The 23411-nt window shown below is 37.5% G+C and overlaps 1 protein-coding gene across 2 annotated transcripts; it reads left to right on the top strand.

Annotated features, from left to right (window-relative positions):
• Positions 1–914: 914 nt before the first annotated feature.
• LOC107661729 (CREB3 regulatory factor-like) lies at positions 915–23151 on the top strand. Of its 2 annotated transcripts, none has more exons than XM_016451480.1 (10): positions 915–1031; positions 11552–11756; positions 11845–11970; positions 12760–13957; positions 15746–15940; positions 16155–16344; positions 16578–16651; positions 16860–16982; positions 18396–19000; positions 19171–23151. In XM_016451480.1, the coding sequence occupies exons 2-9, from the start codon at positions 11640–11642 to the stop codon at positions 18512–18514; spliced, it is 2142 nt and encodes a 713-aa protein (XP_016306966.1). In that variant the 5' UTR covers positions 915–1031; positions 11552–11639; the 3' UTR covers positions 18515–19000; positions 19171–23151. The 2 variants fall into 2 exon arrangements, with proteins under 2 accessions (XP_016306966.1, XP_016306967.1); XM_016451481.1 differs by having other exon boundaries at positions 18396–19153; positions 19324–23151.
• Positions 23152–23411: the final 260 nt, after the last annotated feature.

The following is a 23411-nucleotide window of genomic DNA, read 5'->3' as shown; positions in this document are numbered from 1 at the left end:
TTGATTTGTGAAATATTATTTGTATTGTGCCATACCATGTAAAACCAATGGAGGTTGCTGTAACTATTTGTTTTGCATTTGAACTTTAAAATACAGTATATAACTTTAATTAAAGTCATTCAATCAGCTTATTTATTATATTTGTTGTATCTGCATTTCTAAGAGGAAAATGGATGGATATTTAGCTTTATTTATTACAATTAATACATACATAGGGAAATAATATTAACCAAAATCAAAATGATATTTGAGCTTTCATCAATAAAAGAGGGGTTTAACCATTTCAGCGATATTGACATCATCAGCTGTGATCCATAAATGCTGTGCCACCACAGAGGCTTGGGACAAAACTTGGTGCACTTTTGAAACCATCTGTTTGTTTTATTAATTTAGCAGTTGCCTGGCAAACAGCTCTTCACACTCTGCTTTTGTGATTAATGGAATATTGTTAGTTTATTGGTTGTTATTGAGAGGGCTCAATAAAAAAGACAATGAATCGGCATGTTTCAGCAAGCTAACACAGATATCAAGATTAGAAAAAAGTATTTCTTACTCTCCGAATCATTCACAAAATGCAATTCTGTATGCTTGCGCCAAGATAAATACTAATAATATTAATTGGAAAAAAAAAAAAAAATACTGAGAAAAAAAACAAAGCTAGCACTAATTTATTAAAAAGCATTTAAGATCACGAGAAAGGCATTATATTAATTACATCATATTATGAATACATTTATAATATAATTTAATATAGTTTTATATTGCAGGACAATTTTACACACAGGTCAGCCCAAGGTATTTAAATAACTTGTTTTGGGTCAAGAACGAACGCTCGTCTTGATTGGCCAGTAGGAAAGCACGTGACAAGGCAGTCACGCGCTTTCCAGGAACCCGTCAGGAAGAAGATAAACAAAACAAAACAAACCAGAGGAAGACGGCGTGGATTGAGAAGAAATGACATTAAGTTTTCCTAAAGACGGATCAAATTGGAATTACAACCTTTTTTGTACTAGTATATGGGTAGCTTAACGGTGAGTCATCTTTCTGACCATGACAACGCTGTGAAGTGTGTGAGCATAGTTGTTTAAGGATGATAAAAACACTGTCTCTTGGAGTTAGCTCTCTGGCTAACTCTCGCTAGCAGAGGGGAGGGACACGGAGGCCATAGTGTGAAAGCAGCGCTCTAGTTCCTCTTTAAACCCTGACCTGTTCTCGGCTGTTTCCCTCGCTGATACAGCGATATGCTGAGTGTTTTTGCAGCTTGAGGTGCCCGTTTGTCCTTTTAGAGCAATATATTTTTTTCCCCGTGGTTGCTTAGCTGGCTAGTCATTGGTGCTGAGTAAGGGCAGGAGATGTTGCTTGTTAGCTTTCAATTACTCGAGAACTTATAGAACATTGCTTGGTCCCCGTCACTGCACCTTTTGGACATCTCCAGTTGACACACCCAGGTCCTTTATTAACAAGCTGATGATCTAAATCAAGTGTATTAAGTATAGGTTCTCAGAATCGAAAACTATTGTTCTAAGAGAAACTATCCTTTTTTTTACTGGACATAAATGATTAGGCTGGATATCGTTGGTTTTATGAAACCCCCGGATGAACTTGGAAAGCCTAGTCATGAATTTACAGCATTCAGCGACATTTCAGACCATTGTTTGAAAGTTGTGTATATCTGCTTATCAGAAATATGTTACACTAAGGTGATCTGATACATATATGAGGTGATCAGTGATTTGTAAACTTTTTTTTTCTTTGTATTCAGATGATTTGACGATGCCTTACTAGAATTAACCCCACTAAGTCTGTAAAGGGTACACGCCCCCATCAGCACGATGCAAAGTGAAATGGAAACACGATAGTCTCTGCGGACAGCCTTTGGCACATAGATAACTATCCGAAACGATTTTAAACTGTTTAGATTGTGCATCAAAAGAAGCTCAAAAGCTTTAAAACGCAATTTGTTATCCGTTAGAACGAGTCGTTTTATCGCGAAATGATGTTCATTTGCCAGCTGCGTTGTAAAAACTTCAAAATGTAGTGTTTGTGTGTAAACTAAAAGTTTATGAGGAGATAATGCTTTGCATTACATCTGTTTACGTAACATGAGGGCGGCCTGCAATATTGTTTGTTGCTTGTCAGCTCAACCAAGCGCTACGATTGTGCTTGATTGACATCGAGTAGGTGCAATCGTTTGGTTGCGGAGGCGGGCTATAAATGTGCATGCAGCCAATCAGAAAACGCTACTACGTGGGCGTTAGCCCAGAATCGCGACGGGTTAGGTTGACGCTATTTGTTTTTGAAGGGGGCATGGTGAGTTCAGGGTCTTGTGAAGTGTTAGTAGGTCAGAATATAATATGATATTGGCTATAACGCGCAAATTACGCTAAGCGTTTAAGTGCCATTCATTGTATTTGTTTCATGCAGTTGTGTCTAATCGGCGAGGTCTCAGAAGTGTAGAAATGTGAGCTGTTTAGTAACTTAGGTCATTCTGTCTTCATGTAAACATTGCGGGGGTGGTCATCTATAGGACAGATGGCATTACATCTGCAAGGTTATATTTGCAGTTTATTATTACAAACGCATGTGAAGTCTGATGAATAGACAAAAAAGTGCGCAATTTTGAGTGACAAACGGTTTGGTTGGGACTTAATTCAGAGGCCTGTGCACATGTATTATGGCTGGATTTTACTTTCCTTGTCATGAAATATTAAAGTGCTAAAAGTCGAACAGTCAACCCTGAAATGCAGCCTGTATTTTGTTTCTTTTGTAAAGGTTCATCCTAATTTGAATAAGTGAGCAATTATGTGTTTTACCCAGCCTTGAACCTCTCAGATGCCTAATTTTTTTTTACTTTTATTTATTAATTATCACCCTCATATTTTTTTTTTTTTAAACCTGTATGCTGTTTTTGCTTTGGAACATAAAAGAAGACATTTCTAAAAAAATCTTTCCATACAACAAGAGTTCATAATGAAATGCAGCCTGTATTTTGTTTCTTTTGTAAAGGTTCATCCTAATTTGAATAAGTGAGCAATTATGTGTTTTACCCAGCCTTGAACCTCTCAGATGCCTAATTTTTTTTAACTTTTATTTATTAATTATCACCCTCATATTTTTTTTTTTTAAACCTGTATGCTGTTTTTGCTTTGGAACATAGAAGACATTTCTAAAAAAATCTTTCCATACAACAAGAGTTCATAATGTCTGTATTAGAGATCAACCAGTAGAGTATATTGCTGATACCGATTAAACAGATGAAGAAAAAAAATCAATAATAACATGAAAATTAAAAATTTGATGAAAGCTTGTCAGTTGATGAAAATAGTACTGAACTTTATTAGAAAATTAGTGATATATAATAATTACACGAGAAATAATTAAAATAAATAAAAATAGTTAAGCTTCATTACTACTGACTGCTTTATTCTTTTTAAATATATAAATAATGTAGAAAAACGGGAGTGAGGAAAAAAAGGATAGAAATAAAATCAACTTAATTTCTCAATTTTCAAACGGCCCTGTATACGTTACATATCCACATCCACACACATTTAAAATGTATATATTTTACTTTGCTCTTATGTTTCTTTTGCTCACAACTATTTCATAAAATTAATTTAGTAAGAACAGAGAAATGTTTGGAAAAATATCAAAACAAGAAACATTCACATTCATTGCACTTTTTAGGCAGTATTTGAACAGTGTTTTCTGAAACAAGTGATCAGATGATCAAAAGCAATTTCAGCATTTTTCACATTAAAGGGGTCATATGATGCTACTAAAAAGAACATTATTTGGTGTATTAGGTAGGCGTGGCTGACTCTTAACTTCTATAAAGAATATCTCTTTGGATTTGAAACTTTAGTCTTTGCAACTTTACAGATCTTCTTTATGCACCAAGAGCTTGTAACACTCCAAAGAGAAAGGAAAAATTTAAATCGCATCATATGACCCCTTTAACATAGTTGATATTAACATGTTGCCATAAACTCCATGTTGAGTCGTTACCTGTAACATTTACTTCGAGAAAGCCATTCAATGCACAAAACTTGTTCATTAGTCAACCAGAAAATAATAACGCAAGGAGCATTTTGCTTAAAATATGTACCATTTCAGTTGTTTTTCAAAGTGCTTCAGTCGTCCTTGAGTGCAAGACTGAGAGCAAGGCGTTTGCTTCTGTGTAAGGAGTGCTGTTGCCATCTCAGCGAGCAGAGACTTCTGACATTTGCAGAGTAAGTCTGTGCATTCGAAGGCTGGACTGCAAAATGCAAGCTTGTTTGTAATTAACTCAGACTGTCCTTTTAAGGTGCAGACAGACCTTGGCGCTAATAAGACATGTCTAAACAGTCTAAGTTAAATATGAATTGTAATAAGCTCTAGATTGTCTCTTGTCATACTTCCTGTGTATTAGCCACAGTGTTTCTATAGCGTTAGCGCAAAGGCCACCAATTTGATCACAGCACGCCTACGCTTAAGATTCTTCAGCTTGTGCATAGCAAAGCGGCGGCCTGTAAGTGCACACTTCAAAAACTAGTATGGCAAAGTTAAGTTTTAGTTTTATGAACATGCAAAACTTTTATATGGACAAAATCTGAATATTGCAGATAAAATATACTTTATTTTTAATATTGATTACTTTCATTTAAAACCTCTTTGGTAGTTTCAAACATTTCACAACTACTCCCGTGTTCTGTTTAGTACAACTACTGCATTTCTGCTAAAAGCATTCAATGCACCTTACCTTACATGTATTATTCGATTATTTTTATGATTTTCAGTTAATGTGATTTATCTCAAATGTGTGTGCATGACGCAGAAGAATAAACCTTATTGGTTTTTGCACATAATGCACAGCGTTCTGTTTTACCATGTTTAATGTGCTGTATGTGCATTGATCAATGTTTATATGAGAAGAAAATAAATGAAATCTGTTCATCATATAAAGCGATCATGGATTAAATTAAACGGCTCGATTCGTATTGATTACTTTCAATGGATGAAAGATTCCAAAGATGAAAAAAATTTTATGGCTACATTTTTGGGTAAAAATGTAAAGGTGATTTTCTTCATATTTTATTCAATGTGTTAGATCAGTGGTTCCCAGCTGGTTAGAAAAGCAAAATAAATTAACTTTAAATGGGAGGAGAAAGTGTTGCCTGTGTCTTTCAATAAAAAGCAGTCAAATTATTCATCTCTTGCTTGGTAGAAACTAGACAAATTAGGCAAATACCGAACAGGTTGCGTGACGTGCCCTTGTCTTCCTAAAAGACGGGAACATGGCAAATGAAAGAACAAACCGGACTACATTAAATACAGGTTCACTTGCAGTGAGGGAAAATATGGTTTGTGCTGACCACAATGTGGTTGCCAAGAGCATACAACCAGCTGAATTCAAGAGGCATTTATAAACCAAAGCTTTAAAAATTATTAGATTTTTTTAAAATAATATTGCTAAATGATCAATTATACTAGTTTGAAGTGTAGTTGTTTCACTCAAAGAGCACTGGTAATACATTCTTTACTAGTCTACTTTGACCCACAGTGATGTGTCCTATGCTTTGTTTGAACTGTATGTTTACAAGCCACTGTGTTTGGCTTTTCAGGAACTAGGTGACCGCAGTAGATTATAAACATACTTGACCCGAAACAAGTGACCCACATTATTTTAAATTGGAAGTATGTCACGACACTTAGTGCAATTAATCCCTCAAAAGTAGAGATGCACCGATTGCAATTTTCTTGGCTGATTCCGATTTCCAATTTTTTGTTAGTGTGATCTGCCGATAACGATTTTTGCCGATTCCGATTTATTTTCTTTCTAAGAACTATAATTGACAGCATATACAAACAAAAATCTACTTTTCTTCAACGCAAAGTTTTATTTTCATAAAAAAAACAAGTAAAAAGTCATTAATAAAATAAGAACAAATACAAAAATTGCAAACGACAGCACAAATAAATGCAATAGAATAAAGAGAGCTATGAAACTAAGTTTTTCAGGTTAAGTAAGTTTTTATTCAGGTAAGAAATACTACAGAAATTAAAGTAATCAAATGTAAAATAACACATTCAGTGTTATTTTACATTTGATTTTAATTTCTGTAGTCTTCATTGTAAAAATTAAATACAGATTAATGCTTACCATTAAAGTTATAAAACGTATGGAGCCAAGAGCAGAAAGTGATTTTCTTTGTCTTTTGTTCTTGGATTAACATGACAGACAGCAGCAGGTATATTGGACTGCGGTCCCTTTTAAGAGTTTATCCACGGACCCAATATTCTGTTACAAAACATGCGTTCTCTTTCGCAACTATTTAACGTTCCAAAACTGACTGTGTTTAACTGGATACTCGGCAAGACGGGTCATTTTGACATAATTTTGTATGTATTTGACCGTTTTAGCGCAGTTAGCCACTCATTTTGGTAATATAGATCAGTGGTGGTGTGTGCGCTTTTGGTGTAAGCGTGAAACCTGCGGGAATGACTAAAATAATGCGCAATACAAGCACTATTTATCCGGAGCGAATGAGACGTGTGTGTGAGAGAGAAGGGGTCGTCAGAGACAAGAGAGCGAGAATGCGCGGCTGACGTTATTGCCTGTGCCGCTGCCCACTGGTAACAAAACGGATCGGCTCGAAATCGGAAAGAAGTGGGACTGATCGGCCGGTCACTGATCCGGGCCGATCATGAGGAAAATCGGCCGATTCCGATCCCTGGCCGATTGATCGGTGCATCTCTACTCAAAAGGGTTGATTTTGAAATCAAGAGACACTACAAGTACATGGATAGGCTCATATATCATCCATTATGTATTATGTGATCCATTATGGTTTACTTTACAGGTGTGTTTTATAATATGTGACCCTCTCTGTGAAATCCAGGCTAAAGTCTCAACATCTAATTATGAGGTAACAAACATCAAAGTTTGATTTCAACCATTAATTTCACTATGATTTCAATCTTTGACATGGCCTTACTCAGTCAATATTAAAGATATAAAGATTATGTTTTCACAGAATGTTCTACATCTTTACGAAGAATGATTTTATGTAGAAAACAGTAAATCACACACAAAAAAAAAGACTTTAGCTGGGTTTTCACAGGCAGGGTCACATATCTGAGGTCAATGATAAAAGCCCAAAAAATATCCTGGCTCTTCCAAGCTTTATGATGGCAGTGAAAAGGGGTTGAGATTTTGAAGCCCAAAAAAGTGCATCACTTTGCTTCAGGAGGCCTTTAGCCGTGTGGAGTACTTTTTATGATGGATGGATGCACTTTTTTGGGCTTAAAAATCTTGCCCCCCATTCACTGCCATTATAAAGCTTGGAAGAGCCAGGATATTTTTTTTTAATAAAATGAAATTATTTATTTTTTTCAGTACATTTTTTTTTTAACTCTTGATTGTAGGAGTTTACGCTACGCCTACGTCATCCGCTGGACTCCACTCTCTCGTGAACGTGCGTACGACAGTTAGCAGAAGCTGGAGATTAAGGTTTATAAAGTTGTAAATATGGATATTTTTCTTACACAAACGCATCGCGTCGCTTCAGAAGGCCTTTATTAACCCCCCGGAGCCGTGTGGACTTCTTTTATAATGGATGGGTGCTATTTTTTGGACTTCAAATTTTGGGCTACCATCCACTCCCATTATAAAGCATGGAATAGCCTGGCAATTATTTAATATAACTCTTGATTGTATTCGTCTGAAAGAAGAAAGTCATATACACCAAGGATGGCTTGAGGAGGGTAAGTCAGTTGTGGGGTAATTTAAATTTTTGGGTGAATTATCCCTTTAACGACCCCAAACTTAGGAACGATAGTGTGCATTATATAATTGTGTATATACATATATATATTACAGTAATGGAAATCATCCTCTTTTTTTTTTTAACCAAATCAATGCTAATTACATTTTTTTGATTTTGTGATATTCCCCACTGAGGTGAAACTTTGCCAAATCAAACTGGGATTTGATTGGCTAACCTAATACTCCATCAGTTGCCATTTTGAAATGGCATTTTCCAGTAAGGGTATACAGTGCAAAACCATCATTTCAAAAGCAGTGGTCTCATGTTTCCTCTGATCTATAGTCTGTTATTCCCAGATCCTATTGAGAGACCTTTCATTTCAGCCGCTCAGGGACTTGTATTCATGAGAACAATGCTTGTTTACTACACAAGATAATCAGTATCAGCTGCTCTGTTTCTCTTTCTCTCGGCTCCATCTGTCCTTCTGTATTTTCACATCATCAAACGTGTTGCTATTTGTCCTTTGTAGGCTAGCATATCAAAATTAATATTGGTAAATAACGTGTAAATCCTGATCTCTTCAGTGATACTGTACTGTGAATGTAGGTCTGCTGGGTAGACGTTCCTCCACATTGCCCTCCTTATAGCGATAAGAGTTATCACAACAGGTGGATATATATTTTGGCTGCATTGCTCATACAGCCTGTGCCTCTTCCTCATTTCAGTTTCCAAATACAGATGTCTGATCACAATTCCAGACAGAATTGCCCCATAATGTCCATTAACAGCCCAGCCCCAGTTTTGACCGATGTAGCCTACATGTTGGTTGTTGTAGGAGTGCTCGATGCAAATCAGTAGTATTATTGCTCATACTTATGTCCACACTGTTCACAGGTTTGTCGCTGGAACCTGTCAGTTCACTGTACCTTTTGCTGTGTTTACGTTCCTACATTCGTATTCCTGGAATACACCAATCCAAAGATTCGATTCCCCCACAGAATCCTATCCTTCTTCTACCCCAAAGCTATAAAGAGCTTCTGGGATGATGTTTTGATGATGTTCAACCCCAGAAATAAGTTAGAAATTTACTACCTATGGTTTCATTGTCCTGAATTCAATAGGTTTTTTTAATTGTTTTTTTGGTAAATGCCTGAAATAATGTCTCTAACACAAACTCGAGATATTTTTGTGTTTTATTCTGCAACATAAACAAAACGGCGTTTTGTTAATAGTTTAAGTTTAAGTGTTATAAGTATTGATTTGTCTTGAAAAAGCTAAACGGGACTACAGAGGTCTGGGACATTAAAAGTCAAACAGTAAACTCATCTAATTACTAGTTCACATTTTTCAGACTTATTGTGTGTAATGGTGCTCCTAGTTTTTTTAAATTACAGTATTAAAGAGTTGTCTGAGGTTCAATGTTGGTGAAGTTGAAGTCATGTGACTGTGGTGTAGTTCGTTTATATCCTACGTTTAACTTTCGTATGTTTGACGATTGCATTTAGGCTTTAATATTCATAAAAGTTGTTGTGTTCAGTTGTGATGATTAGCATGAATAACACAACGTGTAAAGGCTGGAATGCACTACACCAGGGCTGCCCAAACTCGGTCCTGGAGGGCCGGTGTCCTGAAGAGTTTAGCTCCAACCCCAATTAAACACACCTGAACCAGCTAATCAAGCTCTTACTAGGCATACTAGAAACTTAAAGGCAGGTGTGTTGAGGCAAGTTGGAGCTAAACTCTGCAGGACACCGGCCCTCCAGGACCGAGTTTGGGCAGCCCTGCACTACACGATGATACACTATGGCCGTGATACACTATGCAATGTTCTATGAAATCTTGTCTATTCAAATCTGCAGACTTGCTCTGACTTTTGACAACCAGCGTCGACTTGTCCAGACTGTAAATCTGGGCAAAAGTCATGTAGTGTATTCCAGCTTTAAGAATCATAAACTTTTGTTGGTCACAGAGCTTATTTTATGCAATAATCTAAAAGCCAATGGAAAAATCCTGTTGGGTTTTGGTGGAGGAAACAAGGGTAATGCTAACTTCTGGTTTGAACTACAAAAATACATCTTCACTGTAACACAATATTCCACTGACAAAGACAGTGGGTTTTATGAGTATTCAGTTAGGTGCCCAATTAGTATTAATTGGTGATCATGAAACTATGTTAATGTCTTTTAAGTGTCACGCTAAAAGGCTAAACGTTTTCTGTTCTTTGTGCTTTCTGTTTGCCTACTAGCTTAGCATAGAACAAGGTACTTTGTGGCGATGAACGCCATAACCATTAAAAACGTATGTTCTTTATAGTATGAATGTGAAAATACAAGTTTCCCACTTGGAATTACGACATTGTGATGGCATTTATATGTGTTTAGCTCATAAATACAATCATTTTTACTTGACTTGAACGCACCATATGAATCTAGGCGTACTAATTAATTCCCATACTGTTTATATTTGGAAAGTACGTATTTTCAGATGCAAGGACCGTTTTCTTTTTGCTCAAAATTTGCATTATGAAGAGAAAGCTTTTGTATTTAAATTACAGCGGTGTGTAATCTCATATGAACAATAGTTATGAATGCTTGAATCAAACTCTTACTCTGACTTTACTCCATTTGGTACTATTTGTTCCAAAGAGTTGGTGTTCATTTGCATGAATTTAAATTTAAAAGTTAAACTCCCACATCCTGTTGTCAGTGGTTAATGTCGCTCATGTTGTCGGAAACTGGGAGCTCTCATTGAAAATGAATGACTACAGGTCACTTTGTCGCTGTACATTGCTTTAATTGTGAACTCTTCTTTTGGGTTAGCGAAAATAATGATACTTCAAATTGTGTGGCTTGTTGAAGAGGCTTGGCCAGTAAGTAACTACCCTAGCAACTCCTTAGAAACCACCCAAAACACCCTAGATACCTCTTAGCAATGTGCTGAAACCCAACCAGAACGCCCTAACAACCAGTCAAAGTTTTGCACCACTCACATTGTCTTTGCAGAGTTTAAAAATCGAGATCTTTTTTGTAGGCTATTGGTGAGTAAGCAGTAGAATAGTGGAGCGCTGAAGGGAAATGTTTTTCAGTGTGTTTTTTTCTCACTCTGGTTCTGTGGGCTGTATGCAAACCCTGCCGTGCACAAAGCCAAAGGGTGATAAGATGCTTATTTGACTCGCTGTCGGTGCACCAGGAGGAAATTATGTCATCAGGCACAAGACAGACAGGATTGTTTTGCTCAGCGCTGAAGCTGGCCAGCACAAACCTCACATGCTCCGACGTATTTCTGTTGATTTGTTATGCAAAGAGTGTCCAACATTTCGGGTCTCGCTGGCTGGCTGTCTGTCTGTCGAGGGGAAAGGGTTCCACTGATGTTGTTTTAAAAATAGCCCTAGTGTTCGATGCTCTTGCACTATTGCCGCCCAACACGATTTAGGGCTTCCTTCTGTTCCTCCATGGATCTCAGGCAACCTCCCTAACTTTTTCGACCATAGCTGGACCTTTTTAGGAAAACCCCAGTCTTTCTGCGGATGTTTGCAGATGCAAAAAAGCATTGATGTCTATGAGACGAACCTGTCTGTGGCTGTTCTAATGTCAGCACACAGTTGTTTTTGACAGCAGTTTCCTCTGTGTTTCATAGGCTGTGCCAGTTCACAGCTTGTAAGTGACATTTTGTTTATAGACTTGCTTTACCGGACTGCGCAGGCCGAGTGTCCTGTTTTGTGCACCGATGTTTGTGCAGATAGTGTGTGTTATTGTAACATTTGTGCTAGCTAACTGCTCTCCTGTTCTGTTTTCTTTCCACAGACAACAGTCAAGTGAGGAGGACAACTCAGCCACACTTAAATGTGCTGCTAAAGCCTCCATATTGAAAACAAGAACTCTTTTTTTTTTTATGCTTAAAATCAAATTTCCTCCAGAGATTGACGAAAAGATAGGGCGACTGAGACAGGGGAGGTGGCAGAAAAGTTTCCGTCAAGGAACTGAAGATCTGTGCTCTGCAATGCCTCTGGTATGGGCCCTGTCTTTCAAATTTGGGTGCCCGTTGAGGTATTTTGAAATAGTTGTCATGGGATGCTTTTCTTACTTTCATCTTACAGCCCAGCATTAGCGGAATGGATACTCCCTTTGGGGATGCCTATCAAAACTGCTCTTTTACTGACCAGGCACTGACCAGCACAGACATGTTGGCTAACAGTTCTGACCCAGATTTCATGTATGAACTGGTGAGTTCATACACACAGTAATACTCTTTCAGGTTTTATTCATACCTAGAGGCTTTTCACACTACAAAACAAGATATGTTTAACTAATTTGTTTCTTTGTTTTAGTTAAATTGTAGCTAAATTTCACTAAATTAAAATGAGGGAATGAAATGGTGACCACACTTTATCTAAAACGAGGGAATGACTATGAAATGTGGCCATGTAAATTATGCACAATTTCTGCCTGATAACATATTTTGGAGCTGATCATAATTAGAAAAATGTATATTCTTTATGAAATTGGCCATGGTGTTTTAAATTATTAATTTGCATGACTTTTCCAGGTCTAGAAATCACACAAGTCATCTTGGGGCCCACTTGGACGTTTGCTGAGACTCCCTATAATGGGCCCCAAACTCTGAGCATTTTATTACATTTAGTTCATTTAATTCAATGATTACACATTGGGTCATGTGTAAAGTGACAAACTGACAGTATTGTTTTTGCATAGTGTTTCAGAAGATAGCCAAAAGTAGTTGTGGCAACATTTCCACAAATGGACAAGCAGTCATTAAACCAGGCTGCATACTGTACTTGTCCAATTAAAGTTACTAACCTCGTAAATATGCAAATAAGAACGTTAACACAGGGCTTACAAATGAGCTATGTGAAATCTTGAAACCTGACAACCCAGAATTAATTACAAACTCAAGGTAAAGTCTAGACAGTGTAAAAGGTGGTACAAGATTACGCAGGGTTATGTTAATGACAATGGGTACAAAGTTGAGTTACGTTTTTGAATGTTTGCAGGATCGGGACATGACTTGTCGCCAGAGCCCTAGAGGAGATATTTTCACAGTCGGAGACTGCAAAGACTTGGACTGCATGGATCATCTACCTGAGCTGGTAGACAACGACCCTGCTTATTGCTCAAACTTTGAGCAGTGGGACACATACTGGGAGGACTTGACTAAATACACTCGCCTCACCAGTTGTGATATCTGGGGCACCAAGGAAGTTGATTTCTTGGGCCTTGATGACTTTTCCAGCCCTTACCAAGACGAGGAGGTGATAGGTCGGACACCGACCCTGGCCCAGCTCAACAGTGAGGACTCGCAGCCAGTTTGTGACACTCTTTACCATCCGGACTTGCTGGTGGGTCAAAAGCAGCTTTTGTTTCCACCTCCCACCGTGGCCAAGAAGACCAACAAACTCAGCAGCTCTGCAACCAGCGCCTCATCGAGTCGCAACCCTCTGCCGGACTTCCCAGAGGGATCCCAGAAAGCTACCTGGCCTGTTCCCTCCAGCACTGACACAATGGCCAAGGCCCAGCTTCAGGGCTCTAGCAAAGCCTCGCCCGCACTTCTGGACAACATGGATTACGTGCGCAAAGCCAAGGTTCGCATCAGCGTACCACGAAAGCCTATAGTAGAGAGCTCCACCCAAATTAGCGTTTCTGCCTCTCCTCTTATCCAGGAGCATGAGTCGTCAGCTTCGCAGGTCAGCGAGGACCCAGCCGTCGTCGCTGCTAACACGGCATCCTCCATTAACTGCGAAAAGAGAGTGGAGACTCCTAAACGAGAGGTACCGACTTGTCCTGGTCCAGAAATAGGGACCCTGAGGACGGTGCCACACAAACTGCACTTCCCTGCAGCTGCCGGCAGTGAAACCTTGCTCACCGTGAGTGCCCTTGGATCCGACACGTCTGCCGCTGACAAAAAGAAGGAGGAAGAGCACAACTACTCGTTATTCTTAACCAGGGCCAAGCTGGCAGGGAAGGCGACTGCTGACATGGAAGAGGAGGAAGAAGAGGAGGAAGAAGAGGAAGAAGAGGAGGAGGCAGAGGGATTGGATCTAGATGATGAAGACCATGATGAAGGGTTTGGCAGTGAACATGAGCTCTCGGAGAATGAAGAGGAAGAGGAAGAGGAGGAGGAGGAGGAGGAGGATGATGAGGACTATGAGGGCGACAAAGACGACTACGTTAGTGATGCATTCTCAGAGCCAGGTGCGAAATTATGTTTTTGTTGATGCTGTTGTAGCCAAATGCATAAAAACTAGGGATGCATTGATAATGATACTTCTATCAATACATGCTGTGCTGTATATTCAGACTTTCGGAGGTACAAAATTCAATGCCACCAAGCGAGTGCACAGTACATTTAGCACAAATAGGCCTACAACTGAGTGAGCAGGAAGAGAGAATATATATAGCATTAATTCTCCTAGAATGTCATTGCTCTCGAGTAGCATTGGGAAATCCAGTTCATTTTAGGACTTAGGCATTTGGAAAGTGCATTGTAAGGTTGTGTGCAGATAACCAAGGGGAAGTGAAAGTAACAGATGATCTTATCCAATACTTGGTTATACATAAAAATGACATAAATTACAATCAGTTATTGTGATGCCACCCAAAAGCAAATTCATGTATAGGTTCTTAAAGGCGTGAATCTCTTCGTGATTTTTTTATTTGGAGTGGCATTATGGAGCTAATAATTTTAGACATTTTAGACAATGGGGACCATAAACTTGGTTACCTGCATTCTTCCCTTTAAAGGGATGGTTCATCCAGAAATGAAAATTCATGTTTTTCCAAAACCATTTTGATTCATGTGTTTCATTAAGATATTTTAAATTAAACCTCAGAGATTTCTATCTATCCATTAAAAGTCCATTCCACTCCATTTTATTAAACATTTTAAAAAGACATTGCAAAAGTAATGCATACAGATTGTGTGATTTAATCCAAATCTTTTGAAGAGACAGGATCGCTTTATAAGATGACCAGATTTAATTTAGGCTTTCATTCACATATAAACATTGATCAACTCACATACATAGAGCACATCGAAAATGGTAATCTGAATTTTAACCGTACTTGCTCGATTGTTTAAGAGTAAACTTCATTGGTTCTTGTGCATCATGCAAGCATGTTTAAGTTTCCGTTTATAATATTTGATGTCTATGGAATGTCCCCATTTAGATAGCGAAGTAAATGTGTATTTATTTATTTATTAAATTGCATTATGCATATTTTACTTTTGTAAAACTCTTTTGACTAGTGCATATGATTAATTGCAGCAGCTTGCAATTTCAGGTTTGAATTTGTCAAATAGTGCAGACCTAGTGACGGCAGTTAAGATGACAGAAAACATTTAGATAGGGATCTTTGAAGTATGATAATTTGTGTCAAACTCTAAGTGTGTCCTCCTCCACCCATCCTGTTGGAAACTGAAGAGACCCACCTGTCAAAAACAAGAATTAGAAATGCCACTCACTGGACATTTTTTTGTCTTGCAATGTTTTGTTCGCTAGTCAGCTTGTCAAGAAGCCTGCAAATTTTTTTTTTTTAGGTTGATCTAAAGGAAATGGAAGTGTTGCAAAAGTTGTTTGTAAACATTGCAATTTTACTTATTGCGTTATGCTGCTATAGTCTCCTGTATTTGCTGTTTAAGTTAATATTTGATGAAAATAATAATCATCAGTCTCACTGGACTGTACTTGAAAATGATAGCGTTACTGAAATACTAGTATACATAACAGCAAATACCAAAACAGAAGTATCAGAACTCGTATTTAATATTGTGTGCATCCCTAATGAAAACTGCCCTGATTTGAAAATGGGACGCTACTAATATCTTGAAAGAGCCCTTGTGACTTGTTATGGTTGAACTGAGAATTATGATTGTGCATTTACGAGATTATTATGGTTTAGTGTTTTTTTTTAAATGCAGGCTAGGAAAAGATCATTGTTCATTTCTTTCATCGCCTCATTACCATCCTATCTTTTAAACAGGATGTGACACTGATATGGGTGATGATGTCAAAGGCCTGACGGCTGGAATTTCCAGGAAGAGGGGAAAGCGTCGATACTTTTGGGAGTATAGCGAGCAGCTCATCCCATCCAAACAGGAGCGCATGCTGAAACCCTCCGAATGGGACAGAGACACGCTTCCCAGCAACATGTACCAAAAGAATGGCCTGCACCATGGTGAGACATTCACTGTCCATTATATATAAAATCTATGAACAAAGAAGGGGATGTTCAGCTTACGTTACAGATTATGATTCCAGCAGATAACAAGATTTAACGCTTTTATGAAATGTAGAAAATTCATATGGACAGAAGTAGCTTTTACTAGCTATTTTAAAATCTTCCTTTAAGCCTGATATATTTAACATTAATGTTTGTCTGACTTGTTTAGGAAAATACACAATGAAGAAGTCACGGCGGACGGATGTGGAAGATCTTACTCCAAACCCTCGAAAGCTGCTTCAGATTGGCAATGAACTCCGGAAACTCAATAAAGTCATTAGTGACCTGACGCCGGTTAGTGAGTTACCCCTAACCGCTCGGCCTCGGTCTCGAAAGGAGAAGAACAAGCTTGCATCCAGGTAAAGCCATATTGCTTATTGCTTGAACTACTACTGCTTTAATTTCTTAAAGCTCACATCCCAACGTTTTCCCTTAAACTTAAAATCCTATAAAGTAGTACCTTTATAGTTAGACTAGTTAAACTACATTGTGTGCTGTTAGTGATTTAAAATGCTGAAATACAGTGCGCCAAAATGACTTTTTTAGCAAAATACTCTACTTGATTCTTCTTTGTGTGTTTTTTCTTCCTTAGGGCCTGCAGGCTGAAAAAGAAAGCGCAGTATGAAGCCAACAAAGTCAAGTTATGGGGCCTTGGAACTGAATATGGTACATTGTTTAGACATGGAAATTAAATATTAAAGGAAGTGCTTGAGATTGTGTATTGTAGAATGTCTCTGTCTTGACCAGACTGAGTGTAACTACTTTACTTATCTTTGAAAGACTAGTGTTTAGATCAGTTAAGTTTTTGCACATACTCATAACCGATGCAAATATGCCAAGAATGAGACCAAGATATGAATATCTTCTTTTTCAGATCGTTTGCTGTTTGTGATCAATGCAATCAAAGAAGAGATCGTCAGCAGAGTACAGGATATCTCGCATGACAAAGGAACAAGCATGACAGAGAAGCTGGATAAACTCATTGAGGATACCTTAGGTAAGAAAATGTTCTACACTTGTAAAAGTGCTTTTAGAATTAACATTGCAAATGCAAATTATGTGTGATCTTGTACGAGCAAGTTTCTCCTCAAACACACCACTAATAGCAAGCTGAGTTGCAAGAAATCTACTTGCTTTACAATCGTGATCAAGCTGCTGCATCTTCTCCAGCAGCTGCTATCCTTGTGTCTTCAAGAATTTTAAGAGCCTTCGCATTGCTTCGCTCCGTGCTGTGACCTCTGTTGTATTGAAACTGTTTTCTGTAGAAATTTTTGTTAGCACATCACAATCAGCGCATCACCACATGACATAACCTCATCCTACTGTTATATAAGCTACGAAAACAACTTTAAAAGAACATAAGATGATATTTTTGAATGTTTTTTCAACATGTTGGAAGCTCATGATCTCAGCCAGGTTTTCCCACAAGACTGGGACGTAAACAGCCCAGTAATCTTGTCTGTCCTATTACTTGATTTTGTAAATTGTGTAGACAATTTAATTCAGTAACCCTCAACTGAATTCAAAGTCATTTAAAGGGCTAGTTCACCCCAAAATGAAAATTCTGTAATTTATTCACCCACAACACTTTTTCATAGAACACAAGAAACGAGTGATTTTTAAAGTAATTTCCTGACAGCAATTCTTCATATAAACGACAAAAAGAACCATTCAAATTTTGGAACAACCTTTGGAGTAAGATGTTGCTTTATTGGTGCTTCTTTGTCATTTTGGAACATGACAGCCCAGATCTCCAGTCACATTCACTAAACTGAAAAGTGTGGCCTGTATATTCTTCAGCATTTCTCCATTCTTCAAAGGAATAAAGTCATGCAGGTTTGCCACAGTATTTATGTGGGAATTTTCACTTTTTTGATGAACTATTCCTTTACGATCAAGGCAGGCTACTGTGCTACTCTATGCAGTCTTAGTTCCTGGTCTAAAAACGTATACACATGACCAATGTGGCAACATTTTTGTACTTTAATGGAAATTCTATCAGTTTTATTGTATTACTTGTAGTGCTGTCAAACGATTAATCACGATTAATCGCATCCAAAATAAAACTATTTGTTCACATAATATATGTCTGTGCACTGTGTATATCTATTATGTATATATAAATGCACACACATGCATGTACATATTTAAGAAAAATGTTATGTTTATATATTAAATATATTTATAAAGAATATTAATTCTATTAATATAAATATATACATGTAAATATTTTCAAAATATATACTGTATGTATGTGCATTTACATTTACATAAAAAAATATACACAGTACACAAACATATATTATGTAAACAAAAACTTTTACTTAGGATGCGATTAATCGCGATTAATCGTTTAACAGCACTAATTACTTGCATGGTTTTCTTAATACGTTCTCTTTTGTTTATACAGTGCAGCCACCAGTGGCCGGCCAGACTTCAGACTTTGTGAATCAGATCCTGGAGAGCACTGGGAAAGGAGATCCCACCGGAGGGCTGGTGGGGTTGCGTGTGCCCACGTCGAAGGTGTAGAGTCACGCCGACTGGCACCTCGGAGCCATCCACGCCATTCTTGTCCCACACTGTAACGGCCCAACACTCTGCATGCCCATTTCACTTGGAGACGCATCCTCACATTTAAAGTGAATACACGCATACGATACCCGCTTGTCCGTGCATACGTATGTGTATATTCACCTTGTGCGCACCAGTGGAAATGAAACTAGTAGTTAACCTTTGCACTCAGTAGTCCGTTTCCTACCATGTGTGCATGTGGCTGGTATCGATCAACAGGCTGCCATGTTGCAAATATTAAAAGCCAATATATGAGATACCTCCACCAAATGAGAAAAAGAGAGAGAAAAGAGCTAAACAATGAGCACCAGTTCTTGCTGTAGCCATTTTCCTCTTGCGTCCAGCTAAATCTGTCAAATGCCCATTGAGAGTTTTGGGAAACAGAGGCACACTCTGCAGAGAAACTGCGAAGGCATTAGATCCTTTGATTTAGTGGTCAAAAAGGTGTAAATGCAGACTTTCCGAGTTTTTGAACACGGCGTGTACGATTTCACCCTTGTTAGGCCTACTTTATACACTTACTAATCTCTCAACTGAGGGCATAAGTGTCCAGGAGAATTCCTGTTCGAACCAATTGTTTGGCGATCAATTGAGCAGGTTTAGTGGTCAAAAAGGTGTAAATGCAGACTTTCCGAGTTTTTGAACACGGCGTGTACGATTTCACCCTTGTTAGGCCTACTTTATAGACTTACTAATCTCTCAACTGAGGGCATAAGTGTCCAGGAGAATTCCTGTTCGAACCAATTGCTTGGCGATCAATTGAGAAGGAACACAAATACCGATGTTTAACGCAAAGTTAGTGATGTTCGGTGTATATATGTAGAACAGGGATGTTTCAAGAGAGTAGCATGTGAGTAAGCGGGCCTCAAAGGCCCTTTCCCACAGATTTGCGATCGTCTCAGGTTGGTAAGAGAGAGAGAGTGTGTGAGAGTTTTTTTTTCTTCTTCTTTCTTTGACTTGAGCAGATGGTCAGTTAAATCCCTTATTGTAAATAGGCAGATCGATTGATTATTATCCACTGGTGAAATCTTTTCCTTTCTACACTTTGGTTGAAGTGCCCTCACGTCAAATCACCTTTGATGTTGTTTTGCAAATTCTCAGCGAAAGAGGCTTAAAAAGCTGAATCCCAGACTGGGTTTTGTTTATATTTGTACTTTATACATGTAAGATTCATTGTGCCTTGCAATTGCGGAGTTGAGGAAAAATAAAACTCAATAGAGAGTGCAAATGGACCATTTTGCAGAAAGCAAGAAGTCGAAGCTCTTTAAAGATACTCTGAATGTACATAGGAACATGGAGAATATAGATATATGCCACAGAGTCTGTGCTTTGTATCATAAGATGGCTCTGGCAAATGTACTTTTTTCGGTACTTCGTTTAAGAGGGGATGGGGGGGTGGGGGTGTCGTAATATAAGAAATATTCACATATAAAAAAACAACAAAAAATGATATTTGCACACTATATTTTGTTTGTTTTGTTTTTTGTACCAAAGACACATGCAACTTAAAATGGCAACTAGCCAGTCTAAGTAAGGAATTTGCACAGCTTACCTGACACCGTATTGAATGTAGGAAAAATGGTAGGGTCAGGGATTTCTAATGAACTGTGAAATTTGCTTGGGTCCAATTCTCTGCAGAAAGAAGCGTTCATTTGCATCCTCATCGAATTTTGTACTGTTCCTTTGGTTCTCATATATATTTGTACCGCCATTCGGTTTCCCTCCACCGAAGTTTTGTTGCGTATTTAAAAGACGAGCTATAAAGTTAATGGAGATGCTTCTATTTTGCCCATAGAAGATATTATCACAAAACCAAAAGGTTTGCTATTCTTCCTATAGTTGGAGAGGAGAGTGCATATACAAAAATTATACAAGTCATTGTCTTGTTTAGAGTTTGAATACGCATTAATCCGTGCACACATTAAGATGCTATGTTACTCGGCATGAAACATTTCTATGCTTGACTTCTTACTCTTGAGTATTGTTGAACGAAAAATTTAATTGCGTATATTTTTGTAGAGATTGCCTTTATATTTCCTTTCTGTGCTACCCACAGATATCTCGGAAAATTCGGAAATGTTTTCGAAAGCACTTATCTTGCTAAGGGAATTCGGATGATCCTTTGCAAATTGTTTAACGATAGATTGTCTGTATTTAACACAATCTTATGTATAACTTATATATATACATCATCGGCTGTAACAATCTCACAATAAAAAAGTCCAGGTTGTTTTTAACCCCAGAAATCGAAAAGAAGAAAAAATTATAAATTATATTTTGCATAAAACGAAGCCTATAAAAAATGCACTTTACGCTCAAATTCTCAATACCGTAGTTCAAACCATTCAAAACCGCATTACCATGATGTATACTTACAATTGTACTTTACGATTACGTGACATAAATGAGAATGACTTCAATGAGAATTGAAGAGGAAATGTGCATTACTGTGATGAAAATAATGTAATAAAAACTTAAATAGTCCTAAAATTAGGCTTCATTTTCATTATGGAAAATACAAGTTCTTATTTGAGTTGTGACCTAGACCGTTTTCTCCACAATCTCAAGCTGCTGCGAATTTGTTCCTTCTGCTTGCTAAAGGCCTTTTAAAAGTGACTTTATTCTTGATGCTGAAGCTTGTGGAGAAGGTTGTTTCTCAAATATCATTTTGATCAAATAAGGGAGAATATTGTTTCCTTTACAATCTAAACTAAGAGTTTTGTAAAGCTATTTTTCTTTGCTTTTAGTAGCATAGTAAAGATTCTGTATACCGTCCATTATGTGTTGTAACTTCTTTTTTTAGAAGATATATAGAAAATATATATAGTATATTATATATCTATAAATGTATAGTAAGTTCTATATTACATGTAAGAAAGCAAAAGCACTTTGTCTAGACAAAAAGAAAAAAACAAAAAAGCGTTCCCCCTCATATTTGCTGCTAAACCGACCTCGTTTGAATGCTGCGGTGTGTACTTGACTTTTGCCATCTTGACCAGGGCAGTGTGACAGAGAGGTCTTGAGCGGAGACAGACATTCGTGGTGAGGACTCTGACGTCACAACCTTCGTTTGCCTTCAGTAGACATTTCCTATGGAAAAATACAAATTCTGCTTTGGATTTTTCTTCAGGTCGATGTACAGTGTTGACACATTCTCTCTGGCCAGAGATGGGTATCGTTGTCGTGGATTTTTTAACGTAATTTTTTTACTTACTGGGGGAAATCGGAGTTATTTGAAAAAGTAGCTCAGAAAAAATAAATAATAATATATAAATATCACTGTACTGTAAGGCAGTTCCATTTGCCATGGGGAATCAATTGGACTATGTTTTTTTTTAAAGTTTTTTTTATTTTCGTCTTTAAGAACCCATCCATTCTCAAAAGACAGCAAAGCCATTTGTTATGGCGACAAAGACCGGCTTTTCTTGTGCCATCTACAGCTCAAAGCTTCTCAGAGTGGCATTAGCTCAAAATGGTAATGATTGTCCTGTAAAATAAGCTTGATGGCGAGTGACAATGAGCATACGGAGATGGAAATGCATGTTGTCCTTCCGTCGACGGCGTGCTGTTTTGAGAGCGTTTGGTAGTTATCGTAGTGTGCTGTCGCAAGCTCTCACATTCAACATGATGTTGTGAGCTGTGCAGTTTAGTGTTTTAACCAGGGGACTCTGTGGCATTCAAACAGTTAAGGAAAAGAAAAAGCCAGTATTTTATCTTTCTTTCTTTTCTTTCTTTTTTTTTTATATAAAGAAAGATATTTAAAGAACACATACACATGTATAAACACGCACACATTTGTATATGTGTGTTTGTTTTGCTTCATAGTGTGATTCGATATTAACATTCATAATGGGCTGTCACGTAAGAATTAATTGTGATTATTTTATAATTATTTCTGCCTTCAAAAACACAGATATATGCATCGAAAACAAAAAAATACCAGTTCACAAAAAGTAAATATAATTCATTATTTATACCACATTTAATATATTTTGCATTTATTTAGCATCATATTGCTTTTTCAAAGGGAAATATTGTAGCTTTCTGTTTCTGAACAATTTGCGTGGTCTTTTAGTTTGCTTTTGTTTTTTTTTGAATCACCCATACCTTGAGATGCTGAAAATATCCTGAAAAAAAAAGACTAAGCTAGCTATTACATCCATTCTTTGATTGATTGATTGTTTTTATTGTCTGCATATTGTTGATGATTCAATAATTTTGGATGCAAAGCTGCTAAATCATGTTTCTAAAATTGTATAGAGAATCAAAGATCATTCCCTGTTACATTCAAGTTACGAGCAATGATTTTTATATTGTAAACTATTATTTATCGAGAGATGGATCTTATGCCACTATCTTTATACCGCGGATTCATCAAACACAGTTCGATCTCAATGGATAACTCGCTTTGAATCCTTCTAAAATGGCTACAGTATATACTCAAGAGCATTCAAACAAGCATTTACACCTTTCCAATGGTTTGTGTAGATATGTGTTTGCTATATACAAGAAAGATTACTCTTATTGGTGCACTATGCAGGTTTCACTCTGTAGAAAGACAGGATGTTGCTTTAGTTTACAGCACGTGAATTTTTTTTAAATAATATTGTAATAGTGGTTATCGATGGTAAACAACTTGGTGACTAAGCTGAGAAATCTTTTGATAAGCATTTCACGGAAGGCGGCCTGTCTTATTGTTGCTAAATAAACATGCTCTTTCCAATGGTTGGAATTGTCTCTGCCTTTGTTTTGACCTTGGTAGAAGCAGGTAAATCCATTTGTACATGATACATTGTAACTTTTATGTATACGTTGGATGTACGCAGTGGTGGATTCCTCCGAAGCCCTGAAGAAG

The sequence above is a fragment of the Sinocyclocheilus anshuiensis genome, unplaced genomic scaffold (genome assembly GCF_001515605.1).
Source record: "Sinocyclocheilus anshuiensis isolate Anshui unplaced genomic scaffold, SAMN03320099.WGS_v1.1 scaffold207, whole genome shotgun sequence".
NCBI classification, from domain to species: Eukaryota; Metazoa; Chordata; class Actinopteri; order Cypriniformes; family Cyprinidae; genus Sinocyclocheilus; species Sinocyclocheilus anshuiensis.
This window is presented reverse-complemented; position numbering and strand designations above follow the sequence as displayed.